General features: G+C 33.0%; 1 protein-coding gene across 1 annotated transcript; it reads right to left on the bottom strand.

Moving 5' to 3' along the window:
• Positions 1-14,906: 14,906 nt before the first annotated feature.
• Positions 14,907-25,974, bottom strand: LOC139511936 (fibrinogen-like protein A). The gene is made up of 6 exons (XM_071299130.1): positions 25,582-25,974; positions 23,446-23,545; positions 22,743-22,876; positions 21,545-21,641; positions 19,753-19,917; positions 14,907-16,824 (listed from the first exon to the last, which is right to left on the bottom strand). Exons 1-6 carry the CDS (start codon positions 25,909-25,911, stop codon positions 16,568-16,570), a joined length of 1,083 nt encoding a protein of 360 aa, XP_071155231.1. The 5' UTR covers positions 25,912-25,974; the 3' UTR covers positions 14,907-16,567.

Below are 25,974 nucleotides of genomic sequence, written 5' to 3'. Positions count from 1 at the left end.
TACAGGTTCAACGATGAGCTAAAATACTAGTTGGGGAAATATTTCATCCATTGGTCCGCACAAAAAACTAAAGTTAACAATAACAATTTAATATCAACAACCTTGATATAACAATATTTAACAGAACTTTCAATACATTTAAATAATCAAATAGTGTCATAGTCGTAACTACACTACTTACCGTGTATGGGAATAAGCCCCGCCTCCCTACTAACCTAATATGGAATATACACGGTCTCCATACGGTCGTTTTAACCAATCATGATATTCCTAGAAATGTATAGGAAGTAAGATAAATTCTTAATACCTGTTTGCTGAGTAATAACATCATTATGGCTCGCATGTTATACAGGCTCAACGACGAGCTAAAATACTAGTTGTGAAAAGTTTTCATTTGTGCCTTCATAAATGTTGATATCAAATCTAAACGAAAATGTTGAATATTTTAATTCATTGTTTGCCCTGAACGCCTTAATTTCCCTGTCAAATAAAACCGATGTTTCCGACATGTGAAATATAATTCTCGTCATACAATACTAAAGGTATCCATAAAAAAATATGCATAAGAACGAAACGAGACCACATAGAATAAAATCAAATTTCTCTTTTGGATTCTTGTAGCCGCTATCCAGTATTGAATGTTCGTAAAGCCAAAGAAACATCTCAATAAAAGTGTTTATACTGCTTCGGACAATTACATATTTGTAATATCGTTTGGTTTTAAAAGTTGAAAGTTACTTTATATACTAGTAATGAATTCATCATTTAAAATAATATCACAAATAGTTGAAGTGTTCAATACAAATACCATCGAGACAACTGCCAACAATGAAAAATATGGGTAAACTATGGTCAAGAAATCAATCTCTGAAATTTTCCTACCCACTATTAAAATCCAAGGCGATACCAAATCCATTGACTATTCAGAATGTAAAACATTTCTGTTTATTTTCAGCATACCTTTTAGGACTTTTAAAATGCTTGAACATGTCTTAACTAATAATTTTTCAAAATTGAATGACCAGGACTCAATCATATTTATATTCAAATGGCAATCGAAATCATCAACCCTCGGTCCGGTTGACTCAGATGGCATTCAACAGAGACATTTGAAATCAATACCAAATTCCATTAAGATCATGAAGACATAAACATAAAACAACAACCGACAGTTTAAATGGTTGCCTAAATGTGACAAAAATGCACGGCTTCAAACTAAAATATAATTATGATAAACGTGATGATACCAAATCCCCATTTCTTAAATTCTCATTTCTCAACAGTAACAAACATCATATCCTCTGTTATATCTTGTGACATATGCATTATCAATTAATACGGTACACTCATGGTCACACCATACAGACTAACTATGCGGTATGTGCTTTGAATGATCATTCTTGAAGGCCGTACGGTGACCTGTAGTCACTCACTGTTGTTAATTTGTATGTCATTTTATTCCCTGTTGCAGAGTTGTCTCATTGACAATCATACCACATTTTCTTTTTTTTTAAATGGTCAGTATAACTTGTGATGTAGCTCCTTTTCGTCATTTTAAACCAGAAAGATTGGAAAATAAAGGCAACAGTAGTATATCGCTGTGCAATAGTCATCAATCGAATAAGCGAAAACAAACCTGCCCAAGTGGATTATAAACCAAACTCGCAAGAAACACACCAACGATAAGGTCTGAGGAAAACTATTTAACAAAGGAAACACTAAACTACAACAGAATCAAACGCCAACATACACAAATAAACTGTTTTCGCAGAGATATGTTGGCCTTTTTTCAATTTTGATCATAAAAATGTTGAAATTAAAAAAGCAATACTTAGACATGTAAGACATCAAAATATTTAAAGTCGATAAACCATGATAACTGAAGGTACATGGCTAAAAAATCTTCATTAAAATGATATGTCCCATCGCTAATACAACTGCATACCAAATACCATTGACTTAATTATTATAAGTTGTTACCTTCAAGCAGACTGAAGGTACATGGCTAAAAAATCTTCATTAAAATGATATGTCCCATCGCTAATACAACTGCATACCAAATACCATTGACTTAATTATTATAAGTTGTTACCTTCAAGCAGACTGAAGGTACATGGCTAAAAAAATCTTCATTAAAATGATATGTCCCATCGCTAATACAACTGCATACCAAATACCATTGACTTAATTATTGTAAGTTGTTACCTTCAAGCAGACTGAAGGTACATGGCTAAAAAATCTTCATTAAAATGATATGTCCCATCGCTAATACAACTGCATACCAAATACCATTGACTTAATTATTATAAGTTGTTACCTTCAAGCAGACTGAAGGTACATGGCTAAAAAATCTTCATTAAAATGATATGTCCCATCGCTAATATAACTGCATACCAAATACCATTGACTTAATTATTATAAGTTGTTACCTTCAAGCAAACCTATCACACACATTACGTGTAAACTCTGTAAATGTTTCAAAGTCAATGAAGCATGATGAGAGAGAAGGGCTATATAATCTCCATGGGAACAATACTTGCAGTTGCACAACTGAAAACCAATTAGCATTGACCTACCATTAATGGTTCCTCCTGAACTGACCTAATCATAAACTTATAAATGAAAATTAAACAAAATTGTCAAAGTCTATAGATCATGAATTAGGGGACAGAGCTAAATAATCTCCATGGAAATGAGATATGCCAATGCTCATACAACTGCATACCAAATATCACTGACCTACCACTAGTGGTTCCTCATAAACTTACCTAATCACAAAATAAGGCATGTAAACAAAACAAAAGTTTCAAAGTCAACAGACCATGACAAGGGAGACCTATTTGACCGACCACTTTGGTTCACCAATAACTAGACCTAATAAAAACTAATACAATTTTGACGCCGTCACCGCCACCGTCGCCAGAAACAACATACGTTTTACTTCTAGCTTTTTGACTCAGTCAAGGAGAGACAAAAACGGAATACGGTATTTGATAACAACTGCCATATTCCTAACTTGGGAAGAACAGTTTTTAAAAAGGGACCCCCATTACATGATGAATAAAGTAATTCCTTCCAGTTCAGATTTCTTATAAAGGAATCGATGCTATCAACACCAGCAATGTCGTTCGTCTAAAAAGGTAACATCTAAAATTCTACTTTTTTCTATACAGTCTGTTCCTTTTGTATTCAACAGTTATGACGGAAATCATTGCACCAAAAAGTATTCAAATATAAGTAAGCATTGCAAGACTGGCTTTCATGTGACTGTTTCTACTCGTCTTATGTTCACAGCCCTCTGGCCATGTCATTAAGGATCTAAACATAATTTAAAATGAACTTCTGCAAAAAGTGATTGCTCATAGTCTTAATTTCAGAGAAACCAAACACATCAATTTGTAAACTTTTTTAAAGCGACTTATATTATTGCACTGCTGTATGCCGCTTTTATTTTATGTCTGTTAGTTTTGCTCTAACATTGCTTCCAATATGATGGAACTATACAACTAGGTTTAATGTACCCTTTTCTTCATAAGCAAACACCTGTAATAAGTTGGATAAGTTTGAACTTTTGATTTTGACATTGTTGAGGAACTTTCTGTTATGAATTTTCCTTGGAGTTCAGTATTTTTGTTATTTTACTTTTTCCTGATGTCAAAAATCAGATCTTACTACGTTATCAGTATAATAACGTCAACATCGTGTTGCATATCAATACAATTGCATTCGTTCTATTTCTGATTTCTATTATCATTGAAAACGTAGATACAGTTTTGGAAGAATGTGCACAATTTTAACCCAAAAACAATGAAGCAGTATTCCTTTATCTTGACCTTCTGTGCTGTCAGGACACGATAGATCAGCAAAACTAAGCTTCGGTGTCCGACAACATAATTTGATTAATAATAATATGAGCAAACGACGTATATGCTGTTCAGATTTACTTATATGATGTTTATGCAATATAAATCATTTCCCTGCTTGATACTAGACCGACACGCTAAGTCGGATTTTTACCGTGCTAGTTAACAAGGAAGACATGTCATCTTACCCGGACACATTATTCTAATTCCTAACAAATTAGTCTTTGGTCTTATTTCTTTATGCCGAGTGCATAACAAAAACTAATTTTAAAGTCTTTGATTTAACCCGGCCTGAGTTCAAACCCACGACCTCCCGCACTCAATGCGACCACTTTTCCACGAAACCACCGAGACGGTGCTTCAACTAGACAGTAACTTGCAATATTAAATTGCCCATAGGAAACATCTTATATATACACCTCAAGACTCAAGGATTCGAACTGTAATCATCGGTAAAGTACCGACCATTTATCTTTATTTTTGGGTGGAGCATATTTTATTTAAATGTTTGATTCTAAATTTCTTCGAGTAAATCTTTATAACATTTACAAGGAAAGCGAAAATACAGTTTGTTTCCATTCAAACTGAGGGAAACATATAACAATAATATTATTGTAGACAAATCGATTACACCTTAGTATCTTTAAAATAGGTGCAAATCATCAAAATGGCTTTCATCAATGCTAGAAAAGTTATTGTCCAAGAAATTTTAATTTGATTCTATGTAAAGCCCTAGTCCTACTAAACCACGATCGCACTACGCTCACCACGATCTAAAATTAATTCAGATCGTGGTGAGGTCGCGGTATGAGCGGCATGAAAATGCTTTCACGATGCTACTACGTCCTCATTACGCTTCTACAACGATCCCGATACGGTTATACCACGTTCTCACCGCGCTTATTCTGCGACCTCACTACGCTTATCAAGACCTTTCGACGTTCATCACGTTCTCACTACGACCATACCACGAGTTATCCGAACACGATCTTACCACGCCTTTACTGCGATTATAGTACGTTCTTACCACGATTATACTACGTTCATATCGCGATCTTACTACGTTATCAGTATAATAACGTCAACATCGTGTTGCATATCAATACAATAGCATTCGTTCTATTTCTGATTAATACACAGATTTTTTTCGGAAACAATACAGTCATACCACCAAAATATTCTAGAACACGTGGGCAAAGTGGTAGGGGTTGATGTAGAGGCAGAGGGAGTTCTGATTGTAAGGAATCTTGACCAAGCAGAGATTTCGGACCGACCAATCCAACCTAAATTACAACCTTTTGCTGGTCCATAAAGCTCAAATGACGATATTTTAGTGAACGATAGCAGAAATGACACAGATGTGTCGATAGATATAGGAAGATCGACGTGGTATGAGTGCCAATGAGACAACTCTCCATCCAAATAACTATTTATAAAAGTAAACCATAATACGCCAATGTAAGGTCTTCAACACGGAGCCTTGGCTCACACAGAGCAGCAAGCTATAAAGGGCCCAAAAAATTACTAGTGTAAAACCATTCAAACAGGAAGACCAACGGTCTAATCTATATAAACGAGAATCATGGTTGGGCAAACGACGTTTACAGAAAATAGACAAGAACTACATGCAGACAAACATAATCTGGAGATATATAATATATTTTATGTGAAAATGACAATGAGAATGATGGTCGTAGTATGAACGTAGTCAGATCGTAGGAAGAGCGTGATAAGGACGGTAAGGGCGTGCTAGAATCGTACTATGGTCTTGAACAACGTGGTGTAAACGTGGTATATTCGTAGTGGAAGCGTAGTTGGGTCGCGGTAAGAACGTGATTGCAGTGAGATCGTAGTGCAGTCTCTCCGAATAGAATCACGCTTTCGCTACGCTCTCGCTACGATGGTACAGCGACCTTTGCGATCTTACCACGACCTTAGTGTGCTCTTACTACGCTTCTACTACGACCTGATTTCGCCACGACCGCACCACGATTGTTTTGAACATGTTCAAAGTTGGTCACGCTCATTGCGATCTTAAAGACGTCACCACGACCGTGATACGACCTTACTGCGATCTACACGGTCGTACTACGATCATCAAAATTTGCATTTTTTTAACAGATCGTAGTGCGAACGTGGCCTAGTGGGACTGCGGTATTAGCCTTGCAATTTATAATTTGACAATTTTCCAACAATTATTAAGATGTGAATTTTTCATCTTTATATTTACACCTCATATAAGAATATATGCACAAAACATATATCATCATATAAGTACATTTGCATATCATATAAGGATATTTACACATCATATAAGTATATTTGCACATCTTATAAGAATTTCTGCACAACAAATAAGAATTTATGCACAACAAATAAGAATTTATGCACAAAAAATAAGTATAATTGCACACCATATAAGTATATCTGCACATCGCATAAGGATGCTTGCAAATCATATAATAACAAGTGCATATCATATATTAGATAAATGCAGATCATATAATGAAAATGGTTATAAGAAGATACATGTATGTTGGCGTTCCATAGTTTACTAACATAATTTCTTCATGGAATTAAAATGATAAAAATCTTTAAAACTGCTACATTCAATTTACATTTGTCATCTAAATCATATTGAGTTGGTGAGTGAAAAAAAAATATATGAACATTTGGATTTTTGCTTGAAAATCATGACCATCATGAAATCGATATTTAAAAAAATCATTTCGAAAAAAATATATATAAAGCCTCTATCACATCCCAAATGATAAAAATCATGAATAAAAAAATTGCTTTGATTTTCAATGGAGGTTGTTTTGGTTAAGTATGATTTATGTGTATAAGATAGAGACAGATCATTACAAATTGCGAATTTACGCTATGTGAGCTATAACATCCTAAGCATCAAATCTCTCCCTTAACCCAAGACTTAAATCTGTAAACCATCCATTAGTAAATATAGAAAAATTGTTTTTGTATTTTCGCCACAGAAATATGGCATATCCGAGTTTTAAAATATATGAATAGTTTAAACATAATTTTATGTTATTGTTCAAAAGAATACATGCATAGATTAGACACAAGTTTTTCAATATATATCAATATTATAACGCTGCCTCCCTGGTGTTAGAGTCGGACACCAGAGATAACAGGTTACAAATAAAAGGGATTTCTTTAACTGGTATGGGTTATATTACTATAAGATGTATGGCCCGACGTCTAATTGGAATACCGTCGAACCAACACACTTTACAGCTTCGTTAACCTAGTAGACTCTAGAGGTCTATCAATATAATTATTATTTATAAATAAAAGACAAAGTATATAAAAGTTGTGATCATTTATTTAACAATCTTAAAATGGCAGAGAGAATGGCTGTGAAGGCTCTAGCTGTTTCTGGTTTGGTTGGGTTCCTGGTATGGTTGGTCTAACTAATTAAATATATATATATACACACATATATATAACAATCCAGAGTATAACCACTCTGTAGATTCAGTCGACTAGTTTAAAAACTATCATTAGCATATAGCTCATTCAGGCTTACAAAGGGTCTCAATAAAAGAACACCTATAAAATTATGTAGCCTTAATTCAACAACATCCAAGTTGACTAAAGGTCAAATGGACTTTGACGCAAACTAACCTAAACAGAGACTTTACTCTGTCACTATCTAAATATTATTAAACTACCAATGTGTAGCGCTAAACTCGATCCCATTAAAGTAAATCAACCAGATTCACTAATCCACAGTTTATAATAAGTCTCAATTCCTTAAGACATAATAAATACAATCAACAATCAACAATTCTTTAAAGGTAATCACAAAATCGTTCCTACCATAAAGCTTCCGTAATAAATATTAAATACTTGACTTTCTTAAAGTTTGTCACCTAGGAATTTCACCTAACAAAACAAGTTGCACAAAACTATATATTTATTTGCACCAAGCAATATTTACACCAAGGATTTTCACCTAAAACATTATTTGCTCCAAGCAATATATTTACACCCAGGAATTACACCTAAACCATCAATTGCACCAATAAATATTTGCACCAAGGATTTGCTCCCATTTGGCACCTAAAGTTTGCACCAATAAATATTTGCACCAAGGATTTGCTCCCGATTTGGCACCTAAAGTTTGCACGAATAAATATTTGCACCAAGGATTTGCTCCCGATTTGGCACCTAAAGTTTGCACCAATAAATATTTGCACCAAGGATTTTCTCCCGATTTGGCACCTAAAGTTTGCACCAAAAGTCTCCCTAATTGTCTCCTTAATTTCCTCCTAAAGTCTCCCAAATTAGTCTCCTTAATTTCCTCCTAAAGTCTCCCAAATTAGTCTCCTTAATTTACTCCCACAATCTCCCTAATGTATCTCCTTAATTTCCTCCTAAAGTCTCCCCAATTCGTCTCCTAATTTCCTCCTAAATTCTCCGAGATTTCAAGTTTGGTGTTTCATAACATTCAATTCCAAACCACAACAATTACTGCTTTCCGTAGTTGATCATTTTATTTTTATAAGAATGTCAGCCAATCACAGACTCTCTTACATAAGTCGGACCAATCAGCAACCATCTCTCTAATTAGGGAAATTCCCGAAATGGCAATTCAAAATGTAAACACTGGACATTTTATGTAAATAAAGATGTTTTCCAGCTTAAAATCATTAAGAACTAACATATGTATTCATCATGAAGGTTATTACACCAACAGGATAACTTAGGAACACATGAAAAAGGTTAATATCTTAAATAAACAACAGAACTAAAGGTACCGGCACTCCGGGAACAAACTTGGTCATCGCGAGTGAATTCCACTCATAACATCACTTGAAACACAATAGAATTAAATCAATTTTAGTGTAATCAGCGTATCGAATACACTCATATGCAAAGCATATCATCTCACAGACATCTCCGTATTATTATTTGTACTTAATAACACAGCATATTCAAAAAGGGGGGTTTGACGGCATTACATTGCCCCCATCCTTCAGAATTTGGTCCCCAAATAGGTTGACTTGATTTGGTTCCCAGCAATAGGAACTAAAATTGGGTAATATTTGATAATATTCAACAAACATTTAAATAACATTTATCAGGCACATAGTCAGTATATTTACAGTACTTTATGACTTTGATTTTTCAAAACAAAAATCTTATTCCAATTTGGCTGATATTTTACTATATCAGATAAACAGAGTATATAAATACAACACAACTAAATATAGATATAATTTTCTGTAACTAAAACACATAAAGGAGCTTATTCTTGACCAATAATACATGTATTTTACTATCGGGCTGTTTTTGTTTACTTCGTTTCACTCTGGTTTGAGGTTCTTTTCCTTCATTCTCATATTCTGGTTTGTAAGCATAATGAAATGCTTTTCCAACAAAACCATTTTATCATTCAATGCTCCATAAACATTGACCAGTGATTAGGTCACTCGTGAGTCTATCTCTTTTGAGCACTAATGTCGTTCCTGTCTGTTAATGTTGTTTTTTTTTTAACCCTTTTTGGTGTTAAATATACTTGTTGCTCTCTTAATACTTTGAACCGGGCTTGCAAACATTGTACAACGTTTCTCTTGCAGACCCGTTCTTGCCAAGCCTTGCTCTATAGACACTGACCAGTAATAAGGTCACTCGTGTGTCTATCTCTTTTGAGCAATCAAACACCACCTCCAGTACTATACGATCTGTGAAATATTTTAGGTGCACGCAGCCTTCTTAGGAAGGTGCTTCGTGGTGTACCTCTCGTTATTTACGGACCAACATGTACTCTATCTTTTCTGATCAACTCTCCCAAGAAACATACCTTCAGGTTTCATATTTTGACTGGCCAGGCCAAAACATCTACATTTCAGTACTTAACTGAGACAAGTCTTTCTAGCAACATATTTTATTTTAATTTTCTTTATTATGAGTATAGATAACCATTCTTTTCATAGGGCCTCTCATTAAGATTGCAATCATTTAAAAATCATCCTATCTGTGTGTTGAACAATCGCACAGTACCACATAACCAGAGTTTTAACCAAACTGTCAAATGACTTTCTATGTTTTAATATTAAAATTTCTGAAACTAAAATTACCAATATAGTGCAGTATTTTCACCCAAAATGTTCGTTAGTTTAAAACAAATCCCAACAGAATTTTAGTTAGCGCGACCATAGACTGTGTCGTGAGTAATAGTTTATCTCTGTAGCATTAACTTCTACAATTTCCGCTTCGGAAATTTTACATGAGACATCATCTCTCATTTTAAAACAGGGTATAACCTCATCTTTATAACTAGTAAGCCATCCTTAGTGAAAGGATATCAACATAATATTTATACATAAAACCTATTCCACAAATGGCGACATCTTTTATTTCCGTCCAATAAAAAAAGATCATGTTTAAAATACATGAGTATTTAACTTTATTTCTAAATTTGCTTTTACTTATTAATTCTGAAGAGTTTAACAAAAATCTAATACATTGATTAACTTTATGATTTTTGTTTTGTTTTATATACAATGATCTACAGTGTTTCAGTCTCGACTGTACGAACATTCCGACCTTTCTGTCTATCAGCTATACGTAAAGCTTCAAGTCTAACAGCAATATTCTCTGCTTCATTTATTGAAGTTGGTCCAACCTCTCTCAATCGGATGCGTATATCAGTCTCAGGAATTGCATCGATAAAATAATCGAGGGACAATGTGTCCATAACAAGAGCAGTAGTATCCGGGTAAGCCCTACGTGTAAGTTTCTTTATAGCTTGTGCCAGTTCTGGCAGTGTTTCATTTTTCATTCTTACCCTTGTTTGCAACTCAGCCCTAAAAATTTCTGACCTATTCATCGAACCAAACCGATTTTTCAGAGCATTAACCAAACACTCAAAATCGTGCCGTTTCCGATCAGTGATTTCATTTAATATAGCCCGAGCACTTCCAGATAAACTACTAGCCAAAAGTAAGGCCTTAGTCTTAGGGTCCCAATCATTTATTTCTGCCAATAAATCAAATTGTGTCAAATACTCCTCCAAATCATCCGAACCGTCATAGATTTGTGGTTTTATTTTGCATGAGATATCAGGTTTTGACTGTCTGATATCTGAAATATGACTGTTATTTTTATCAGTCTTATCGTGCCTGACTATGTGTTCCAGACTATTTGCTGTACTTTCAATTCCTCGTCCTAAAATTGGGGTGGACCTACTTTTCATAGCTTGCCCTTCAAATTTTGCAAACATCTGGTTCATATCATTTGAAAAATCGGAAAAACATTTGTCCATCCGGAGTTTCATTTCTGCCCGTGCCTCTGCCATCATTCTCTTTGTTCTTTTAAAAATTTCAGAACTTTGTTGTTCTAATAAATTTTCATGCATAGTTGCCTCTGCTTCATCACCAACCTCATTGAGATGTGGGCCAAACGTAACAACGTTTGAATCATCCATTTTTATTATAATTCTTGGTTTTATAATAAAATTATGCAATTGTAAAAACAATAACAGACTCTATAAATGTATCCCACCGCTGCCACCAAATATAACGCTGCCTCCCTGGTGTTAGAGTCGGACACCAGAGATAACAGGTTACAAATAAAAGGGATTTCTTTAACTGGTATGGGTTATATTACTATAAGATGTATGGCCCGACGTCTAATTGGAATACCGTCGAACCAACACACTTTACAGCTTCGTTAACCTAGTAGACTCTAGAGGTCTATCAATATAATTATTATTTATAAATAAAAGACAAAGTATATAAAAGTTGTGATCATTTATTTAACAATCTTAAAATGGCAGAGAGAATGGCTGTGAAGGCTCTAGCTGTTTCTTGTTTGGTTGGGTTCCTGGTATGGTTGGTCTAACTAATTAAATATATATATATACACACATATATATAACAATCCAGAGTATAACCACTCTGTAGATTCAGTCGACTAGTTTAAAAACTATCATTAGCATATAGCTCATTCAGGCTTACAAAGGGTCTCAATAAAAGAACACCTATAAAATTATGTAGCCTTAATTCAACAACATCCAAGTTGACTAAAGGTCAAATGGACTTTGACGCAAACTAACCTAAACAGAGACTTTACTCTGTCACTATCTAAATATTATTAAACTACCAATGTGTAGCGCTAAACTCGATCCCATTAAAGTAAATCAACCAGATTCACTAATCCACAGTTTATAATAAGTCTCAATTCCTTAAGACATAATAAATACAATCAACAATCAACAATTCTTTAAAGGTAATCACAAAATCGTTCCTACCATAAAGCTTCCGTAATAAATATTAAATACTTGACTTTCTTAAAGTTTGTCACCTAGGAATTTCACCTAACAAAACAAGTTGCACAAAACTATATATTTATTTGCACCAAGCAATATTTACACCAAGGATTTTCACCTAAAACATTATTTGCTCCAAGCAATATATTTACACCCAGGAATTACACCTAAACCATCAATTGCACCAATAAATATTTGCACCAAGGATTTGCTCCCATTTGGCACCTAAAGTTTGCACCAATAAATATTTGCACCAAGGATTTGCTCCCGATTTGGCACCTAAAGTTTGCACGAATAAATATTTGCACCAAGGATTTGCTCCCGATTTGGCACCTAAAGTTTGCACCAATAAATATTTGCACCAAGGATTTTCTCCCGATTTGGCACCTAAAGTTTGCACCAAAAGTCTCCCTAATTGTCTCCTTAATTTCCTCCTAAAGTCTCCCAAATTAGTCTCCTTAATTTCCTCCTAAAGTCTCCCAAATTAGTCTCCTTAATTTACTCCCACAATCTCCCTAATGTATCTCCTTAATTTCCTCCTAAAGTCTCCCCAATTCGTCTCCTAATTTCCTCCTAAATTCTCCGAGATTTCAAGTTTGGTGTTTCATAACATTCAATTCCAAACCACAACAATTACTGCTTTCCGTAGTTGATCATTTTATTTTTATAAGAATGTCAGCCAATCACAGACTCTCTTACATAAGTCGGACCAATCAGCAACCATCTCTCTAATTAGGGAAATTCCCGAAATGGCAATTCAAAATGTAAACACTGGACATTTTATGTAAATAAAGATGTTTTCCAGCTTAAAATCATTAAGAACTAACATATGTATTCATCATGAAGGTTATTACACCAACAGGATAACTTAGGAACACATGAAAAAGGTTAATATCTTAAATAAACAACAGAACTAAAGGTACCGGCACTCCGGGAACAAACTTGGTCATCGCGAGTGAATTCCACTCATAACATCACTTGAAACACAATAGAATTAAATCAATTTTAGTGTAATCAGCGTATCGAATACACTCATATGCAAAGCATATCATCTCACAGACATCTCCGTATTATTATTTGTACTTAATAACACAGCATATTCAAAAAGGGGGGTTTGACGGCATTACAATATTCCTCAGACAGAAAATAGTATCTAAACAAAATATACATTAATCTGTAAATAGACATAAATGCCAAAACAGAATAAAAACAAAAATACAGAACTTTCCCGCTTTCTAAGGCGTGCAATCTTCATGTCTGTATTTTTAAATGTAAAAATTATCTAGACGTATTTAACGAAAATATACAAAATATAAATATACAAAATATCAACACATATATGCCATAACAGACCATAAAAACAAAAACAAAATATATGTTAATGTCCCGATTTCTTACGCCAGCAATCTTCAAGTTTATACCTTCGAATGTAAAAATGTTCCACAGACATAAAACAGCATTGAACGTAAATATACAATATGTAAATATAAAATAGTCATATATGTCACACCAGAACATATGGAATTGCCTCAATTTTCTAACGCCAGCAATCTTCAAGTTTGTACTTTTAAATGTAAAAATGTTCCACAGATATAAACTAGTATTTAACATAAATGTACAATATAACAATATATGTAAATATAAAAAAAGAGTCAACACATATATGTCAAAACAGAACATAGAAACAAAAAATATGGAATTGTCTCAATCAATTTTCTTACGCCAGCAATTTTCATGTTTGTACTTTTAAATGTAACTAGATGTGTCATATCAACACGAATGGCCCCGTCTCAAAAAATTGCAAAATCTGCAATTTCAGTAACACATGTGGACACAAACATGATGGTAGTCTCACATATCCAAAATCAGCCCTGGTTAACTCACATACTAAAAATCAGCCCAACATCTAAAAGAGTTTAAAAAAAGTCCGTATAACTGTGATTTTCAACAATTTCTCAAAGCCTGTAGTTTCAGTAAAAATTAGCGGAGCGGAACGAAACTTAACTTTAATCTGTTACTTATCATGGTTAATTCACATACCTAAAATCAGCCCAACATCTGAAAGAGTTTAGAATAAAAGTCCGTATAACTGTGATTTTCAACCATTTATCAAAGTCCAAAGCCTGTAATTTCGGTAAAAATTAGCGGAGCGGTACGAAACCTAACTTTGATCTGTTACTCATCATGGTTAATTCACATACCTAAAATCAGCCCAACATCTGAAAGAGTTTAAAATAAAACTCCTTATAACTGAGAATTTCAACAATTTATCAAAGTCCAAAGCCTGTAACTTCGAAATGTAAAGTTATGAATTTATCAATACTTTTACTTTTAAGATTAGCTATGTTTTAGAATTTTAACATTTTTATCTGTATATATTTCTACGATTTAGTGCTTGTGCATAACAAAACGGACTCACCTTGCTCGAAATCCCACTTCCAACTCATCGTTGGTGAGCAGGGGACTAAGGGGACTAACGGAATGAGTACTTATACTTGTAAATAATTGAACAAATTATAAATAAATAAGTAGTATAGTATTTTACCTGAGTTTACCTGTCAAAAAAATGCGCGCAATTGTAATCAAAAACTGCGCGCAAACGTAATGATTTTTGCGCGCAAATGTAATGGTAATGCGCGCAAACGTAATGCACCGAAGTCCAAAGCCTGCAACTTCGGTAAAAATTAGCGGAGCGGAACGAAACTTTAACTTGATCTGTAACTCATCATGGTTAACTCACATACCTAAAATCAGCCCAACATCTGAAAGACTTTAGAATAAAACTCCGTATAACTGAGAATTTCAACAATTTATCAAAGTCCAAAGCCTGTAACTTCGGTAAAAATTAGCGGAGCGGAACGAAACTTAAACTTGATCTGCAACTCATCATGGTTAACTCACATACATTTGTATCAAAAATCAGCCCAATATCTGAAGGCGTTTAGAAAAAAACTCCATATAATGGTTTGTTACGGAATGACGGAATGACGGAATTACGGAATTTCGGACCAGGGTAAAACAATATGGCACCCGTTGCGGGGCCATAAAAATGTTCCACAGATATAACCTAGTATTAACATAAATATACAATATATGTAAATATAAAAAAAGAGTAAACACATATATGCCAAAAAAAGAACATAGAACCCCAAAATATGGAAATTGTCCCGATTTCTAAAGCCTTCAATCTTCAAGTTTGTTCTTTACAGTTTTATACATATGCTACGGCAACAGAAGCCTACTTATGCTAAAACCCCATTAATAGATTAATGTCAATTTTTGCGATGTTTTTAGTATTGCGACAATTGCGACAGGATTATTATCGTAATAATTTGAACTCGCATTTTATTTATTTTTCATATGAATTGGACAGGATGTTTCTCAATATCGCAAAAACTGAAATCGCTTTTCAGACTAAATGATAAAATCGCAATTATAAATGCACGTACTAATTTCAGAATTTTCAAGATAGCGGATATGTTCAAAATGTCGTAATTTCCGCCCACTTTTCACCGAATTTGACGTACCAAGTTTGACTTATTACCGTTTGTTCTTGTTCGTATAATGACAATTTAATGTCATGTTTGTCTGTTATGAACCCCCCTTTCGGGATCGCAACAGAATTCTAGTTATCTCGTTATTTTAATAGTCAACACTCCTGTTTTGTCAGGTTTAATTCTTATATATGTGGATGAAAAATAAAAGTCCCCAAATCATTAGCATGGCAACAATTGCTTTTATTTTACAGCCTTTTAAGGCTTTGACTTTTTTACAAAAGAGTGTTCACCATGCACTTGTACTGAAATATAATAATAGTAAAATAGAATGATATACAAATAGATGAAAATTATATATACATCCAACTGTAATATTGATATAATATATAACAATAAACTAGTGTATTCTCTGGGACATTATTATATTAGTATAATAGTTCAAGGTATACTGATTTGTATCACTACAATATAATAGTTATTATGGTTAGTTTGAATTTCCTGTCATTAATTCATCATCCAAGCACGAACTTGATTGATTAAATTAACCTCAGTTATAGAGATGTGATCTGTTTATGTGACATGTGCTTTTGACCATCCACAAGAACCTGCGGTCATCCGATGTTCAGTACTTCGGTACTTTGATTTTCCCCCGTGTAGGATCAAAACAGTAATTATTTAAATTCGATCATTCATAAAGCTACCAAGCGCAATAAGAATGATCTCTTTTGTTATTTTTTTCGTCACATATCAACTTCTCATATTAAACTGATTTTGAAATGCATTATTCATATTCTTAAAGAGAGTATTTTATCTTTTTTTGAATTCATCATTTGATTACTTAAAACGTAATCTACGAAAAAAATGTAATTGAAAATACGTTGTAACGTATTTTTACATATAACGTATTTTTACAAGACGGGCTTCACTTTCATTTCTGTTCTTTTTAATGGTCTGCCATTATGCCAAGTATACCAGTGAATTGTAGTTGGATCTGCTGTTCCGTCCGTTCTATACAGACCATTCATATGAGAACGGGTACAATGTCTAAACCACCAAGCACCATGGCGTGTTACTGCACAGTTATCGGAATATAAATCGTTGTCCCTGTCTTTCGTTGAAAACTTTCTTCCGTTCAAACTCCTTTCATAATCCGTCATGGCATTGCCTTTAAAATATATATGATTTAAAATTGGCAAAAAATTCTTTTTATATAAAAAAGAAGATGTGGTATGATTGCCAATGAGACAACTATCCATAAAAGACCAAAATGACACAGACATTAAGAACTATAGGTCATCGTACGGCCTTCAACAATGAGCAAAGCCCATACCGCATAGTTAGCTACAAAAGGCCCGCTAAGACAATGTAAAACAATTCAAACGAGAAAACTAACGGCCTTATTTATATATAAAAAAAGAACGAAAAACAAATATATAACACATAAACAAACGACAACCACTAAATTACAGGCTCCTGACTTGGGACAGGCACCTACATAAATAATGTGGCGGGGTTAAACATGTTAGCGGGATCCCAACCCTCCCCCTAACCTGGGACAGTGGTATAACAGATTTTATGTTCAGGTTATATTGAAATAAGCTAATAATTAATATTACAGTGCAAATAGACTAAAAGGTAGAATTACTTGTGCTTTGATAATATTTAACAATACCGCCTGCGACACATTATTATATGTCAAATATATAAATTTGAAGAGCATTTGATGGAAAAGCATAAACTTCTTAGTAAATATAAACCAATATTGCCTACCCTATTGACAGAATTCAATGAAAACAAAACTAATAAAAACTGATTTTCAGATTAATGTCCGTCTACTAACAATTGCGTTTAGCTGAATTAATTATAAATAACTGTCATGCTGGTGGGAAGTTTACTGCGCTATTTTCTTTGAAAAATGTCTGTGTCAAGTCAGGAATATAACAGTTCTTTTCCATTTGTTTCGCTACTTGATTCGTGTCGTGTATTGGTCAAATTGTATGGACTTCTCTCTTTTAAGATTACATTAGAGTTCAATATTTTTGCTAATACTTTTTGTTTTTATAAACCCACGTTAATAAATACGAAAAATTCTTTAGAAACTACTGTTTCATCTCCATCAGTCTAATTGAAAAGGATTGATTTAAACCTCCTATTGATTCTACATCTTAGCATATATCTTGCTTTTATATGCTTAAATTTTAGCGCTCCTGATCAAAGTAAAATCCTAAAAGCTATTCAAGATTTAAATAGATTCGTATATTCATTATCTCTTAGTTATCGCTAGAAAACTCGGAGGAAAATTTAAACATTTGTAAATTATTGATTAGCATACCAAAAATAAGAATAATACAATGTTGACTGTGAAATGTTATCTGACGCCCGAATAAAGCATACCAAAAATTAAAAAAAATACACTGTTGACTGTGAGATGTTATCTGAAGCCCGAATAAAGCATACCAAAAATAAAAATAATACACTGGTGACTGTGAGATATTATCTGAAGTCTGAATAAAGCATACCAAAAATAAAAATAATACACTGTCGACTGTGAGATGTTATCTAAGATCCGAATCAAGCATACCAAAAATAAAATAATACAATGTTGACTGAGATGTTATCTAAAGTCTGAATAAAGCATACTAAAAATAAAAGTAATACACTGTTGACTATGAGATGTTACCTTACGCCCAAATAAAGCATACCAAAATTTTTAAAAAAAATACACTGTTGACTGTGAGATGTTATCTGAAGCCCGAATAAAGCATACTAAAAATAAAAATAATACACTGTTGACTGTGAGATGTTATCTAAAGCCCGAATAAAGCATACCAAAAATAAAAATAATACACTGTTGACTGGGAGATGTTATCTGAAGCCCGAATAAAGCATACCAAAAATAAAAATAATACACTGTTGACTGTGAGATGTTATCTGAAGCCCGAATAAAGCATACTAAAAATAAAAATAATACACTGTTGACTGTGAGATGTTATCTAAAGCCCGAATAAAGCATACCAAAAATGAAAATAATACACTGTTGACTGTGAGATGTTATCTGAAGCCCGAATCAAGCATACCAAAAATGAAAATAATACACTTAATTGTGAGATGTTATCTGAAGTCTGAATAAAGCATCCCAAAAATAAAAATAATACACTGTTGACTGTGAGATGTTATCTGAAGCCCGAATCAAGCATTCCAAAAATGAAAATAATACACTGTTGACTGTGCTATGTTATTAATTTCTACAATCGCTTCTGATTAATGGAGGAAAATTCCTCACATCCATTAACCTAGGACGTTTTATTTGTTCATATACTGTATTTCAGAGTTGTTGGTTTTTTTTGTATCTAATTTGGTGTCCTGTACCAAATCAGGAATATGCAATTATTACTTACATTTCGTTTCTATGCATGTTGGTGTTTGCTTTTGTTGTAGTTCAGTGTTTTTTTTTTTTGTTTTTTTTTTTGTTGTTGTTGTTAAGTTTATATTACCTTATAGTTACTGTGTTTCCCTGAGTTTTAGTTTTTTACCCCTATTTTGTAATACTTTATCGAATAATGACTATTGAACAGCAGTAAATAACTGTTTCCTTTATTTGATAATCTGCACATTTTTTCCATCAATGAGGTTATCACATATTTTAAGATGTTCGAAATATAAGATAACTATGTATATTTGTGTTAACGCCAACACGAGCACGTTGAACGGGTGAGATGAAATAACTTCATATGACATATGTATGTATCGTGTCGTGTCGTGGTTGAAACGATCAAAGAGGTTTAGGAGAACATTATTTTCTAAAAACATATGAAAGACATGTAAAACAATAAGTAAATTAACAAAAAAGGGGGGTATACACCAATTAAACAGTTTAAATACAGTTGAGCTGATACATATAGCTAACTTATTAGTGTTTTGATACGATCCAATGAATAAAATGCACTCATATTTGAATAAAAGAAACTATTATTACTTCATAACTTGCATTTCATTACGATTTGAACATTTAAAAATTATACTTGTAAGTACTTTGCACGATTGACTTACAGAAAATGCATTGACCTCTAAATGCAGGAGGCTTAATACATACCAGCATCTCCTGTGTAGCCCTGAATTGTCAATTGATATTCAGATGAGGCGTTCCCAATGTTGAATGTACTGTAAACAGCGTATCTGGTTTCTTCTTCGAAATCTTCAAGGTCAAATCGTAACTGATATTGCCTTTGGGAAGTTATAGCATGAATATTCTTGTTTCCTAAAGACAGATTGATCGATTAATTCACTTAGACTATATCAAAATGTTCTCTACCATTTAAATTGTAGAATTTGGTGTCTCTCACTTGTGAAGAATGAATGTAAATCATGTTCTTAGTAAGGGATTGTCCTATTGTGCAGACCTACTTACAATTCAAAACGAAGAGTTTTTTATAAATGAGTTACAACTCCCCTTAAAAAAAGATAATTCCTCGCTCAAACATTTACATTCATATTCACAGTCAAGAAACATATATTTTGTACTGCTGTGTAACTTTACATCTGGTCTATAACGCATTATTTTAATAATTTCCAAATTAAAAGAAAGTCCTCACATCACTAAAACTAGGCCATATATGAAATACTGCAAAATGAAGTCATGCATCAATTATAAATATTTAATTTACACCAACAATGAAACAAATTCTTATGTACAACCAATCAAGAGATCCTTGCGCATTGAACACTTTACAATATTCTAAGTTTGCAAGAGAAAGATCATGAAGAAAGGGATTATCATTCTTTTAGATATACTTATCGCTTGATATATATATTTGAGATTAAGTTTTTCATTAATTGTGAGTTTATGCCTTAAGAACTCAACCCGTTGGATTTTTCAGTTATTTAAAGTGTTATTAGTAAAGATAATTTCGTTCAAATAACCTAAACGCCCGAACAAATGAAAAAACAAAATTTACCTGTTTGGTTAACCTTTTTAATTGATAAACATAATGGCCAGTGTGGAATATGGAAAAACATAGTCCTCCCTGAATATCTTCGATATAACAGTATATCCTTACTAAGGAAGTTGAACGTTTGGCTAAGTGGGATATATAAATATGCTTAACGATCAATTGGCATACTCTGCGTGTGTCTATTCTTAACCAAGAGCCTGTAGATCAGAGTCTGTCGTTGTATCATATCTGTCAATTTTTTTCTTACGTATTTTTGGTATAAATTATGCTGTTAGTTTATTCGTTTAAATTGTCTTAATTTTTTCATGTCAAGGCATATACATTCGATTTCATGGTATGTTCTTTTAATTTTTTTTTATTTTATTGATGAAGACCTTATAGTGGCTAAAATCCGCTTTAGTTAAACTTTTATCGATATTTTTCCTATTTGCAGTCATACCACATCGCCTTATTTTTACATAGACGATTTCCGCATTTACAAATGAGAGACTCTTGTATGGAGCAAGTATTGTCAGAGTAACACATTATCGAATAGACTTCCTTTTTAAAGTTTAATCATTCTACTGTATTTAGTTGACTATATAGCTCGTTGCTTATTTGATATGCTAAATGAAAGAATATAATACTTGATGTTTTTCTCTAATATCTCTATTGTGGTCATTGTAATACAGGGGGACTCGGTGGCCGAGTGGTCTTAGTAGTTACTACTGTAATCACTAGCTGGTCGACACTGAGGTTGTTAGTTCTAACCCCGATCGTGCGGGTGCACTAAACTTCAATCTTAATTGACTAGGATTGTCAGTTTTCTTATCGAAGGTCGGTGATTTTCTCCGGGCACTCCGGCTTCCTCCACCAATAAAAACTTAACGAAATAGCCTAAATATGGTGCTTAAAAGTAAAAAATCAAAATCATTGTAATGTAAACATAATTACCTAACCAGAATTCATTCTCAAGATCACCAAAACCATTTTCGTAATCAGTCCAGCCACGATAAAAATCAGTAGATCCATCTTTTCTTCTTTGAAACACCTTATTTAGATTTATAATATAAAAAAAAATAAAAATAAACATATTACTCGTTACAATACGACATGTGTTATTAAATGCAATATATGTGAAGTTGAAAATTTTGAACAATTCTAACTTATATCAAAATCTGACAAGCACTGCCAGGAAAACTGTTTCATAGTACACCCGCTAGAAAGTTGCTCTGTCACATTAAGAAGGGATGTCAACATTGTGTGTTCTAATATAAATAATTGCAAACAAACTTGGAACAGTTTCGAAAAGTTTTAACGTAAAATATAAAGAATAAATCAGTAAAACAATTTATACAATTTTAACGCGGAACTGCTCTGGACAGTTCAATCCTATAGTTCTGTCGCTCAATAACTCTCATTTCAATGAGTGTTTATATCGCATACTTCCTAGTGGATTATGTTTTTTTCGAGTTAAGCATTTTTCAACTGAGGTGTACTGTTTGTTCTTATACTGTGCTTTTACACCACTATCTTCAAAATAGATTAACGTTTTGAATAAGTTTAACTACGGTTGCCTAAATTTACACGGGAACATGATTATCTTGACATTATGTCAATAGGTTAATTTAAATTTTTGATGTAGTTAAGTATTTCTTACGAAAGCCTATTAGAGTCACATTTTTTATCATCCCAAATCAGACATCTTTAAACTGATATTATCATCACTGTTGCAGAGGCGTGAATATTTTCAGAATAGTCTTTATTTTGTAAGTACTTAAAGCAAAAGAGAAAGCATATTATAGCGACAATTATGGTTGTTAAGGAGGAGTGAGCTTACTATTAATACATCTTATAAAATTGCAGAGGTTTCTTAGTGTCTTTGGTTTTTTTTAATTAAACAGTTTGTTGAATTTGATAATGTTATGTCTGGGTATTAGTTCATTTGGAATAAATCTTCTTCTTTCAACTTGTAAAGCCGGGCAAATAAATATATAGTGATATTCGTCTCCGATATATATGTGTAATATCTGAATCATTCTTCACAACTCGGCCGATTCCGTACCCTCATCTCATAGAAGGAGATTACCGGATTCTACCGAGGATTGCCGAATAACATCTGAATATTGCGATCGGGAACCAGTCTACTTACCGTCCACCCACCACCGGAAGTGCTTTGATCACAATATACTTTTATGACATGAAAATGGTTCGGTCGTATTTCATAGGTACCACTTGGAAGATCTGGGTGTAATCCACTACAGCCAGTTACTGGCTGTATTTGATCTAAATATGTTATAAAAGTAACATAAATGTTTTGAATACTATTTTGTTATAAAAGTAACATAAACGTTTTGAATACAATGTTAAGTCTATTCTATGACAAGAACAATGGGGTGTTCACTCAAATACCACACGCTTCCACTTTATATTCATTTCTTAATTTGACCTATAAATATTTACATACGCAGTTCGGTTTTTATATATATATATATATATCGATTTCGCACCATTCTCTTTGAGAAAAAATCACTGATCAGATCGACACGTATATTTTGCTCTCAAAATATGTTATTCAATAGAATTCTCAATTTTCTGATTGAAACGTTTTGTATTTGTATATTTCCTACTATTTATTCGGATCTTTGAAGACCATGTCTCCAGAATTGTCATGATTTATCATTAAACTAATTAGTGCAATCTCTCAAGTCATATTGGGTTTTTTGTTTTATTTACGCATTATTAATACAAACTTTGTATAGATATAGGAAGATGTGGTATTTAGATATATATTAACCAATCAATTCAGTCATTCTCAGGACTGTTTCACTGGTCAAAATAACAGTTATACTTACTGATGTCTTTAACACAGAATGTTTCGCCCTCCCTCGTGGTTTGGCAGCTTTCACCGACTTGACAAATTCCTATGTTTGAGCAAGGGTCATGTCTGGAAAACTGTTCAACATTTTTTTTATTTAATTTCATTTCGCAAGTAAATTAATTAATTAAGCTTCACGATAATACAGCTACATGTTTGTATTTGAAATGGTAGTATTAGGGAACGACCATTTAACTCCAAAAGGAGGGTTGATGATAATAGAAATTTATGATTTTCCATACCCACTTAAGTTTAATGGTTGCTACCTAAATACTATCAATATTTACTTAGAACCTTGCATTTTGTAAAATAAAAAATGATGGTAAATAATTAATTTGGATGCATAACAACAATACATAACCTCAATAATCTGAATTTTCTTCTTTCTTTTTTTTTTTAAATTATGGTGACTAAACCGTCTGTTATATATGCGCGTTGATGAATACAACATGAGTCCTTCATATGATTTCAGAATTTAATTAGCATTGTTTTATATACTAGCAGCACTAAATGATATTGAAAAAGAAGTAAAATCTCAAAAATACTGAACTCAGAGGAAAATCTAATCGGAACGTCGATAATCACATGGCAAAATCAAAAGACAAAACACATCAAAAACGAATGGACAAGAACTGTCATATTCCTGACTTCGTACAGGCATTTCAAATGTAGAAAATGGTGGATTAAACCTGGTTTTATAGCGCTAAACTTCTCACTTTGTTGACACTCTCATCAAATTCCGTTATATTTACAATGATGCGTGAACTTAACAGACATAATAAATAAAATGGTCAAAATATGGGTACAGCATTCATCATCGTGTAACAATTTTCAAAGGAACAATTTAACAGAACACAAAAACATCTATCTGCAAACACATTCATTGATTCGCATGTCTGACGTCAGAAAATTGTATACGTCACATATTTTTGTCGTTCAATGTTTATACAAACAATTTTAAAGTTTCACATGGGCAAAGTTAGCATACAGGGTTAAAAAATCAAAAGTATGTAAGAATTAATTTCAGAAATAGACCAAGATTTAAAATAGTCCAAAAGTTCTATAGAATTTATAAGAATCCACAAATAGTTCATTCACTTTGCGATTGAATAATTTTGACGTTTGTGATTCAACGTATTTTCTAATTCATAATAGAAACATATCATAATGTCATATTATAGAACAATAACATACTGACGGGATCTTTTAAAGTACAGAGTCATGTTATAAGAACCAAAGAAACATAAAAAATTGCATGTACATTTTATGTACAAAACACACCAGCAAAATTGAAGTTATAATAATAATAGAGCAAAGACAAATGAAAGAACAATATAACACGTTGTTAAGATGACAAACAACATCAGTACGCATAATCTATACATAAAGACCATCATGTATTATTTGTGAAGTTGATACGGAATATTTATCAACAAGGTCTTGGTACCTTCCGATGAACATTTTTAGAAAACTGACGAGACGTTCTTTGACATACCCCTGTATCGTCAACTTTCTGCTCAGACATTAATGATGTTTTGCAAATTCTGAGTAGGAGAATAAAGAACTGGTATGCTGTAGGGGCTAAAACGTCCAGTACAGAAGTGACATCGACTCAGTGTATTTTCAGCGGTTTTGATGCATCAGAGATACTGTGATTATAAACCTCAGCTGTTTAATCTTCATAAACCGCAGTTTCAGTTGTGCGCAGTACATTTAATCGAAAAAAAACTGGTTGGTGATGGTTGCAAGCCATATCATTAGCTTTTACTGTGTTTCCATAGTGATGATCAATCAACAGTAAGTGTAGAAAAGTGATCTAATATTTTATAGGATATCTATGTAATATACTGGATTTGATTAATAGTACAATTATCTGAATCCAATATAGTTTTTAAAATCATTGTATTGGTGTAAGATACAATATTAAGAAGTTGAAAATAGTGTCTGATTTAAAAATAAAAGTTTCAAATTATTGATGTTGTGTAGCTCCTATAGGCTATATATACTAGTATGTTTCTGAAATTATGTGCGAGTTCAAATTCTGCCATGTGATGTTTGGAATCCAAAAAAACAGCAATCCATTTCAACTATTAATATTCTGATTGATACTTACATTTCTGTACTGTTGTATATCTACATGCACATAACCAATTCCTTCAACTAAGTCTGTTTCGCCGTTTTTCTCGTTTATCTCACAGTGGCGCTGTTTTTCGTTGTAATTGAAAGAAAGACATCTCCTCCGACGAATGCATTTATCAAAACATGCATTTGCTCCAACGTTTTCAAACGTAATAAATGTATATCCGTGTAAACGAGCATTGATATGATCAGGGTAAACTCTTAAGCTTCTAAGACGACATTCCTGACAAATTGTTCCTATCAAATGTATAAGTAACGTAAATCCAATATAATGTACATGTATTTTAGATAAAACTACTGCCATGATTGTCGCTATAATATGCTTTCTCTTTTGCTTTAAGTACTTACAAAATAAAGACTATTCTGA

Source organism: Mytilus edulis, chromosome 2 (assembly GCF_963676685.1).
Source record: "Mytilus edulis chromosome 2, xbMytEdul2.2, whole genome shotgun sequence".
Lineage (NCBI taxonomy): Eukaryota > Metazoa > Mollusca > Bivalvia > Mytilida > Mytilidae > Mytilus > Mytilus edulis.
The sequence above is the reverse complement of the archived record's forward strand: the minus strand, read 5'-3'. Positions and strand labels throughout refer to the sequence as shown.